The 9,280-nt window shown below is 36.5% G+C and overlaps 2 protein-coding genes across 2 annotated transcripts; both read right to left on the bottom strand.

The window, feature by feature from the left end:
* Nucleotides 1-1,190: 1,190 nt before the first annotated feature.
* LOC107578077 (probable E3 ubiquitin-protein ligase HERC4) lies at nucleotides 1,191-8,088 on the bottom strand. Its single transcript, XM_016264069.1, has 23 exons — nucleotides 8,085-8,088; nucleotides 7,437-7,595; nucleotides 7,264-7,334; nucleotides 7,067-7,179; nucleotides 6,673-6,732; nucleotides 6,491-6,596; nucleotides 6,221-6,407; nucleotides 5,973-6,136; nucleotides 5,820-5,894; nucleotides 5,633-5,728; nucleotides 5,363-5,517; nucleotides 5,047-5,089; nucleotides 4,894-4,968; nucleotides 4,707-4,802; nucleotides 4,523-4,591; nucleotides 3,942-4,070; nucleotides 3,728-3,868; nucleotides 2,812-2,978; nucleotides 2,639-2,705; nucleotides 2,491-2,549; nucleotides 1,944-2,127; nucleotides 1,764-1,863; nucleotides 1,191-1,667 (listed from the first exon to the last, which is right to left on the bottom strand). The coding sequence occupies exons 1-23, from the start codon at nucleotides 8,086-8,088 to the stop codon at nucleotides 1,453-1,455; spliced, it is 2,535 nt and encodes an 844-aa protein (XP_016119555.1). The 3' UTR covers nucleotides 1,191-1,452.
* Nucleotides 8,089-8,132: 44 nt separating this feature from the next.
* Nucleotides 8,133-9,252, bottom strand: LOC107578078 (probable E3 ubiquitin-protein ligase HERC3). The gene is made up of 5 exons (XM_016264071.1): nucleotides 9,120-9,252; nucleotides 8,863-9,029; nucleotides 8,703-8,769; nucleotides 8,565-8,623; nucleotides 8,133-8,249 (listed from the first exon to the last, which is right to left on the bottom strand). Exons 1-5 carry the CDS (start codon nucleotides 9,228-9,230, stop codon nucleotides 8,204-8,206), a joined length of 450 nt encoding a protein of 149 aa, XP_016119557.1. The 5' UTR covers nucleotides 9,231-9,252; the 3' UTR covers nucleotides 8,133-8,203.
* Between the last annotated feature and the right edge of the window lie 28 nt (nucleotides 9,253-9,280).

Below are 9,280 nucleotides of genomic sequence, written 5' to 3'. Positions count from 1 at the left end.
TAGTATTTTTTCCATTTAATATTCACATACACTAGTCCATATCGCTATATTTGATTGAAGTGTACTGAATTGCATTTTATTTATTCATTCAATATTTGACGAATTCTGTGACATTGCTCGTTACACAGTAAACTTCTGTTGTGTAGCATTTTGAATGTACAAAAATTAAAGGGTTTGTTTAATTTTCATTGGAATGAAAGATAGATTAATGTTTTCGCCTTCATTTGATTACCAGAAAAATGAAAATACACAACACAGAATTTCTAAAAAATAAGTAAATAAAATTAACATTTCATAGGGCCCTATTATTGTATACAAATTAATAAATTAAGGTGCTTTTATTAATTCAATTAGATATGTTTTTGATGAAACCATTAAAATGGAACACTGAAAAATTAAAATGTAAAAAAAAAAAGAAAGCGCAGAATTTGGGTCCCTAAGAATGTAATTTTTGTTAAACTTTTAATAGGCCTAAATTGCTGTTAAATTAAACAAGTTTCATGATTTTAATTAATTAGACATGTTTTTTGTTAAAATTTAATATAATCATCCAGAAAACAAAAAAACGAAAAAGAAAAAAAAACTGAATCCACAGAAATTAAAACGGAAAAAAAGATTTTGGAAAAAATAAAACTTAGGCTAATTTGGGAAAAATAAAGCGGATTTCATAGGGCCCTACAAATATCATGCATCTGAAGTTATAATTTTAATACTAAGCAACAGTGCATATTATATAGGGCCTATTTTAATTTTTTTAAATGGCGCTCACTCGTTTTTGTGAAAGACCCCAGAACAGGCACACTTCATATTTGGTTGAAATAATCCTTAAGCATGTAANTTTGCGGGGGAATTTTTACTTTACAAATAAAAGACATGGCTGATTTGCACGGGATTAAGATCACAGACAACCTCCGCAATTATAACAAATGACTGGAGGTCACCAGGTAATACTAATCCCGTGCGAATAGGGCTTTTGTTAATTGTGAAAAAAAATTGGTTGAATTTGAATTTCGTCTCATTGCTTCATATAAAATCAAAATAACGACTTGGTACATACACTTTTTCCAGTTCTGTTGCCTTTTTTTTTGTTACATGTCTTATGATATTTATATAATTTAAAAGATAGATAATGTGAGAATGTTTTTTTTTTTTACACCAAATAACATAACATATAATAAGGTTAAGAGCTTACATACCAAAATATATTTTATAATGTGATAAAAATTACAATGTGCCAAATTACTAAATAGTGCTAAAAATAGAATATAGCTCTCCTATTGTGTTTATTTACAAATATAATTTTTTTTATGATACCTATATAAATCTACATAAATAATGTGACAACATTAAGCAAAATGTTTTGCTCCCAACAAGAGTGATCTGTGTTACATCGGTGTGGCAAATCTGTGACTGTATAGCCTATATTTTGGGGTTTGGAACCTCGAGGGAAGTTTACTCTCGTCCAAAAACCTCACAAAAGCTGATTGCGTGTATAAGCTTGTTGCGAAGTGTGTTGATATCGCTGTATTTGGGAAGAATTAATCTGCCAAAACAGGTCTGGGCCTCTGGCAGTCGGTCTTCTACATCAGGACAGTCTGACAGTAAAATCTTCAGAGAGCGCTTTGAGAAACCTCCCACAGGTACACGGTCCGTCCCATACAAGAAAACTAGAGAAAAATAAATAATGTGAGGATGTGAGGCAAATGATAATGATATTGCTTATGTAGATGCATCAAGACATTCATGTTCAAGACAAAACCTACTCAGAAACTTCCTCTTGTTCTCTTCAGAGAGCTCAAAGAAAACAGTCCAGAAGTTCTTGATGAGCTCATCAGAGGCAGAACACTTTTCATAGGAAGCACACTGAAGACGAAGCAGAAAAACTCAGGTACTGTGAAATATTTAAAACATACAAAATTGGCAAGTTTCTTGAAGACGTTTACCTGCTGAAGCTCCTTCCACTCGTATTCAGGGGAGCCGTGGAGAAGCTCCTGGAGTTCCTCAGGGTGGAACATGCTCCAGGCATCAAGTGGACAGCCCTTAAAGAAACCTCTTGAAAAATGTTTGAACTGTTTCTTCACTGACTTGTTGAAAACGAAGTTGACATACAAATCCACATACTTCTGTCTGAAAAATAAAAGTTATTACTTTGCAATGCACAAAAGGAACATCTACAGCAGGGGTCACCAGACTTGGTCCTGGAGGGCTGGTGTCCTGCAGAGTTTAGCTCCAACTTGCCTCAACACACCTGCCTTGAAGTTTCAAGTATACCTAGCAAGACCTTGATTAGCTAGTTCAGGTGTGTCTGATTAGGGTTGTAGCTAAACTCTGCAGGACACCAAGTTTTGTGACCCCTGATCTACAGCACCTATAGACTAATTTGCATTTTTATGTTGTTTTGTCATGTATGTATTTCAGAAGTAATGTATAATTAATTGAAGTCTATTATAACATCAAGAGGACATTTAGAAAATGATAGATAGTTTCTACCTATTAACTTTGGTCACTTGAATTTGATCTCCGTTTGGAATGAGCTTTTTTCCTTTGACCTGAAGGAGGTAAATAACAGCACAAATGTAAGCATTTAAACAACAGCTGTGCACACTTTTATACAAATGAACCACAGAAACTGTATTACCGTGAAATCCAAAAAGAGCATATCCACTACTTCATCTTCTTCCTCCTCAAGAAGGCTTTTCAGACTTCTAATGAGATTTTTGAAATACAATTATAAATATGACTTGCTCTGAAACACGACTGTGACATCTACAGTGTAAAAAGTCTAATGTCTCATAGTCTTTAATCGTTTACCTGGCCTCCACAGGAGATAGTTCCTCCAGATCATTCAGAGTGGGACTCTGCTGGAGGAGTTTCTTGAACAAGGCCAGAGGGAAGCCAATGTTTATATAATGACGGTTGTAGAGCGCCATTCCACAGATAACGCCAAGATAGTAAAAATCTCTATTAGCTTGCATGCCCTGAAAAGACACAAGCATCACAGCACATGTATGTGATATATGAGAAAGACTACATTAGAAAGAACAAGGAATGTTTGGTGTAAAACTTACATCAGGATTGAACCAAACCAGTGAACTCTCATGGACTTCCAGCACCTTCTTCTCCCATTTCAGAAGAGACTGGGAAAGGAGGGAGAAGAATTCTGCCGATAAACCCCTCATATCTATTCCATTCTCCCCGATGAATGGACCTGAAGGAGGTAAATAACAGCACAAATGTAAGCATTTAAACAACAGCTGTGCACACTTTTATACAAATGAACCACAGAAACTGTATTACCGTGAAATCCAAAAAGAGCATATCCACTACTTCATCTTCTTCCTCCTCAAGAAGGCTTTTCAGACTTCTAATGAGATTTTTGAAATACAATTATAAATATGACTTGCTCTGAAACACGACTGTGACATCTACAGTGTAAAAAGTCTAATGTCTCATAGTCTTTAATCGTTTACCTGGCCTCCACAGGAGATAGTTCCTCCAGATCATTCAGAGTGGGACTCTGCTGGAGGAGTTTCTTGAACAAGGCCAGAGGGAAGCCAATGTTTATATAATGATGGTTGTAGAGCGCCATTCCACAGATAACGCCAAGATAGTAAAAATCTCTATTAGCTTGCATGCCCTGAAAAGACACAAGCATCACAGCACATGTATGTGATATATGAGAAAGACTACATTAGAAAGAACAAGGAATGTTTGGTGTAAAACTTACATCAGGATTGAACCAAACCAGTGAACTCTCATGGACTTCCAGCACCTTCTTCTCCCATTTCAGAAGAGACTGGGAAAGGAGGGAGAAGAATTCTGCCGATAAACCCCTCATATCTATTCCATTCTCCCCGATGAATGTCACCTGCACAGGAGCTTTTCATTAAAATACCATATCAGACATTTCAACTCTGAATTCAATTCTGTAATTCTTTTACCCGAAATAGATTACGAAATGCGTGGGTTTTTTGTTTGAGATACGTAAGTGTGTCCAACCACACTGATTCTCTCTTTATGTGCAACACGTTGCCATTGGCCCTGGGTCTGAAGAGTTGCCACTGCAAGTACTAAGAAGAGTAAAATAATGTTAGCTTTTAAAGGGATAGGCCACCCAAAAATGCAAATTCTGTCAAACTCAAACCTGTATGGCTCAATTTTTTCTGCGGAACACAAATATTCTAAAGAATGTTTGCAACCAAACAGTTTGGTGCCCATTGAATTCCATTGTACGGTAGAAAATAAAGTTCTAATGACATACAGTAGCACCGTTGTGCTTTGGGGCGTCCCGTGTTCGAGTCCCGGCTCGCAGACCTTTCCCAATCCCGCCCCCCTTCTTTCTCTCCCACTTAAGTCTAAATACTGTTCTATTGTAATAAAGGCAAAAATAAATCTTAAAAAAAAAACTGATGACAGAATTTTCATTTTGGGTGAACTTCTGCTTAAAATCATAGTTGTTTGGCATATTCATGTATAACATACAGTATGTATAACTGAGTACATCCTCATGTCTGGCACTCACATGAAACATTCTCCGTTTAGATGCAGTGTCAGCCGCAAAAGGGAACTTGACCAATATGTTAATAGTTCCCTGAAAGAAAAATGCAGTAAAGTAATATAAGATTTCTGGTAGTTATTGCTATATGTCATGCAAATCTATTTGAAATGTATTGATATGTATCATGTCCGAAGCCTTTAATACCTACAAGGTAGTAATCTTTCAATTTCTGCATATCCTGAAAATCATCAGTAATAGCAGACTGCAATAACTGCCATAACAGGTCCTCGAAGGTGGCTTGCAGCTATTGATGTAGAAAAAGAATTCTGAGGTGATTTGGTTTCCTTCCAAAAATCTCTTTGTGCAGCACAATTCACTATTGCTTTGGTTCTTACCGTATCTAGTAGATCACTGATCTCATGAATGATGAAATCCCTGTTTGGGATGTCTCTGTTGGCACTGCAGCAGACCTTCACAACAAAGAATAAAAAACTATTATACAATGATAGATTAAAATACATCTTTGATCCAGTGTATTAAAAAGGCACCTGATAGATCATCTGAAGGATATTCAAAAACTTCTTCAGGCGTCTGCGGAACACAAATATTCTAAAGAATGTTTGCAACCAAACAGTTTGGTGCCCATTGAATTCCATTGTACGGTAGAAAATAAAGTTCTAATGACATACAGTAGCACCGTTGTGCTTTGGGGCGTCCCGTGTTCGAGTCCCGGCTCGCAGACCTTTCCCAATCCCGCCCCCCTTCTTTCTCTCCCACTTAAGTCTAAATACTGTTCTATTGTAATAAAGGCAAAAATAAATCTTAAAAAAAAAACTGATGACAGAATTTTCATTTTGGGTGAACTTCTGCTTAAAATCATAGTTGTTTGGCATATTCATGTATAACATACAGTATGTATAACTGAGTACATCCTCATGTCTGGCACTCACATGAAACATTCTCCGTTTAGATGCAGTGTCAGCCGCAAAAGGGAACTTGACCAATATGTTAATAGTTCCCTGAAAGAAAAATGCAGTAAAGTAATATAAGATTTCTGGTAGTTATTGCTATATGTCATGCAAATCTATTTGAAATGTATTGATATGTATCATGTCCGAAGCCTTTAATACCTACAAGGTAGTAATCTTTCAATTTCAGCATATCCTGAAAATCATCAGTAAAAGCTGACCGCAATAACTGCCATAACAGGTCCTCCAAGGTAGCTTTCAGCTATTGATGTAGAAAAAGAATTCTGAGGTGATTTGGTTTCCTTCCAAAAATCTCTTTGTGCAGCACAATTCACTATTGCTTTGGTTCTTACCGTATCTAGTAGATCACTGATCTCATGAATGATGAAATCCCTGTTTGGGATGTCTCTGTTGGCACTGCAGCAGACCTTCACAACAAAGAATAAAAAACTATTATACAATGATAGATTAAAATACATCTTTGATCCAGTGTATTAAAAAGGCACCTGATAGATCATCTGAAGGATATTCAAAAACTTCTTCAGGCGTCTAGTTAAGTCATAGCCCATTTTACCAAAAGACATCTGGCCAATCAGCTCAGCAGATGCTTTGCGAAATAACTTCACCAGGCTTTTGAGCCAATCATCAGGAAGTTTGGACCAGTACTTCTCTGAGAATATAACATAAAAATACTTTGACAAATACAACAAAGCCAAAAACACAAGTCAAAGGCTGAAAGTTCTCTCAGCTTTACCTAACACCTTGTGAGCATCAGGATCCAGCTGAAGGATTTTAGAGGCCAGAGCTTCAGTGAGTTCAGTTCTTCGATGTTTCTTGAGGAGTCTGATGAGCTCAGGGAGGAGAAGATAAACTCTCAGCGATTCCACACCAGTTGGATTTGGATTCAGAGATCGCAGCATCTGTTCAACCACCTTCTCTACCTGAGATACACAAACCATTAACTGCATCTTATTGTTTAAAATGTAATTAACATTTATTCATGTTTATAAATGTACGCAATTACCTCTGATATCAAGCTTTTATTCTTTGATAACTTTGCAAAGGATGTTTTAACCAGATCAAAATCCAAACCACAATGCTCTTCAGACGTCTGATAATGATCATCACAACTACAAAAACAGACATTTAGTTTAATATCTGCAATGGAAGGAGGCACAAAAATTAGAAAATATTAAAAAGAACTACTTCATTTCGAGAAAACTTCCATTCAGAGAGGCAGCGGAGGAGAACACTGTGTTTATTTCCCTGTAAATAACACAATACTTTTACAAATTCTTTCTGAGTCCATTTATATGCATTAATATATATGATTGCTCAATTATATTAGGGTACAACTCTTTATACATAATAGTAAGAATCCTACATAAGATCGAGATTCACTTAATGGATTGTGTAAATAAACAATTATTTACTCTCTGGTATTTCTTCTATTTAATAGTAAGTTTAAAAAGAAGGACAAATGCATTAAGGTCCTGACACTCAGTTCCACATGCAATTTCCCAGTATTTCAAAAATGGCATGGAAATAGTATACATAAACTCTGGATTTATATCAGTATCAGTAAATGGAAACACTTAACTGCTTTATTGTTGCCCAGCATGAATCAGTTGCAGACAGCCATCGGTCAATCATTCTGTCATTTAATGTCAAAGCACCTCTGCTTGGATTGGATTTGACCTTACTTTCCAGTTCCTACAAAATACAAGTAAAACATGAGTAATCACAGTGCAGCAATAATTTATGTTAAACTACTAATGAATGAAAAAAAAGTCCTACTTTGAAAAACAAGGCAAAGGAATGATTCTCCCCAGCGATGATTTTTTCAATCGTATATTCTTGATTACATTCTGTGTGCAACAAACATTTAGCTTTGTTTAGTTCTGAACAACAGCACGAGTAAAACAATATTCATAACAAAATACCCCACTGCTAAAAGATGATTTACTTACCAGTTGGCAGATCCACAGAGAAAGGCACAGACTGCTTGATCATTTCTCCGTTTCCCAGCTGCCCTTGTGTCCCACATCCAAACGAGTAGATCAGCTTTGACGATGTGACTGACACAAGCGTGTGATGTCTTTGAAAGAAAGACTCAATACTGAACTGAACTTAAACCATACAAAAACATGTATTTGAGCTAATATTTGTCTTGCGAGGAATTATCAATATTTGTTATGGTAGAATTACCTTTTTTATTTTTTATTCAGTGGCGGACACTGGCTTCCAAACAAAACCATGATGACAAATTAAAATACGGATGAGGGATTACGATTTATTTGGAAAACGAAACCAAAACTTAAGGAGATAGCCTAGTTCATCTAAAAATGCAGATAATTGATATTAATTCTTTACTCCCGTCTTGTTCGAAAGTGTGACTTAATATTGCTTATAGCGCCACCTTCTGGCCGTTTTCACAGTTCGGCACGGCACACACATTTCTTTGCATGTTGTACTGATATATACTACATATGGGCTTTTATCTATTTTTTGAAAACTCTATTTAGTAAGGTTTTGACAATGATTACAATCAATTCACAATAATAGTACAAAAACTATAAACATTTTTTAAACTCTCAACAATCTGTCCCCATTCCTACCCATATATGTATACATGCATATACAGTATGCTCCTGGAGTTCCTCAGGGTGGAACATGCTCCAGGCATCAAGTGGACAGCCCTTAAAGAAACCTTCTGAAAAATGCTCGAACTGTTTCTTCACTGACTTGTTGAAAACGAAGTCGACATACAAATCCACATATTTCTGTCTGGAAAAAAAGGTGTTTTTACTATGCAGTGATGTGATTGTTGCATCCTCCTGCTGGAGTCCCTATGATCGTCACCAGAGGGCCCCCCTCCCGTCTCCCTTGCTTTCCCATCATGATGAACTTCATTTCCCATAATCTATTGCTTGGACACTTCCACCTGTGTGTCACTACCTCATTAACTCCTTTATAACTCTATATAAATTATAACATCAAGAGGACATTTAGAAATGGAACGGTTTGTCAAGACAAGCTTGTTTGAAACATTCAACGATATTTTTGAAGAGTTGACAGATAGATAGATCTATTTCTACCTATTAGCTTTGGTCACTCGAATTTGATCTCCATTTGGGATGAGCTTTTTTCCTTTGACCTGAAGGAGGTAAATAACAGCATCAATTTAAACAAAAGCTGTGTACACTAATACATGTGAACCATAGAAACTGTATTACCGTGAAATCGAAACTGAACGTATCTACTACTTCATCCTCGTCCTCCTCAAGAAGGCTTTTCAAAGTTCTAATGTGAGATTTTTGAAATTCAATTAATATGACCTGCTCTGTAACACTAAAGTGTATAAAATCGAATGTCTCATAGTCTTTAATCGTTTACCTGGCCTCCACAGGAGATAGTTCCTCCAGATCATTCAGAGTGGGACTCTGCTGGAGGAGTTTCTTGAACAAGGCCAGAGGGAAGCCAATGTTTATATAATGATGGTTGTAGAGCGCCATTCCACAGATAACGCCAAGATAGTAAAAATCTCTATTAGCTTGCATGCCCTGAAAAGACACAAGCACCACAGCACATGTATGTGATATATGAGAAAGACTACATTAGAAAGAACAAGGAATGTTTGGTGTAAAACTTACATCAGGATTGAACCAAACCAGTGAACTCTCATGGACTTCCAGCACCTTCTTCTCCCATTTCAGAAGAGACTGGGAAAGGAGGGAGAAGAATTCTGCCGATAAACCCCTCATATCGCTTCCATTCTCCCCGATGAATGTCACCTGCACAGGAGCTTTTCATT

The sequence above is a fragment of the Sinocyclocheilus grahami genome, unplaced genomic scaffold (genome assembly GCF_001515645.1).
Source record: "Sinocyclocheilus grahami isolate Dianchi unplaced genomic scaffold, SAMN03320097.WGS_v1.1 scaffold8698.1, whole genome shotgun sequence".
Taxonomy (NCBI): Eukaryota; Metazoa; Chordata; class Actinopteri; order Cypriniformes; family Cyprinidae; genus Sinocyclocheilus; species Sinocyclocheilus grahami.
The sequence above is the reverse complement of the archived record's forward strand: the minus strand, read 5'-3'. Positions and strand labels throughout refer to the sequence as shown.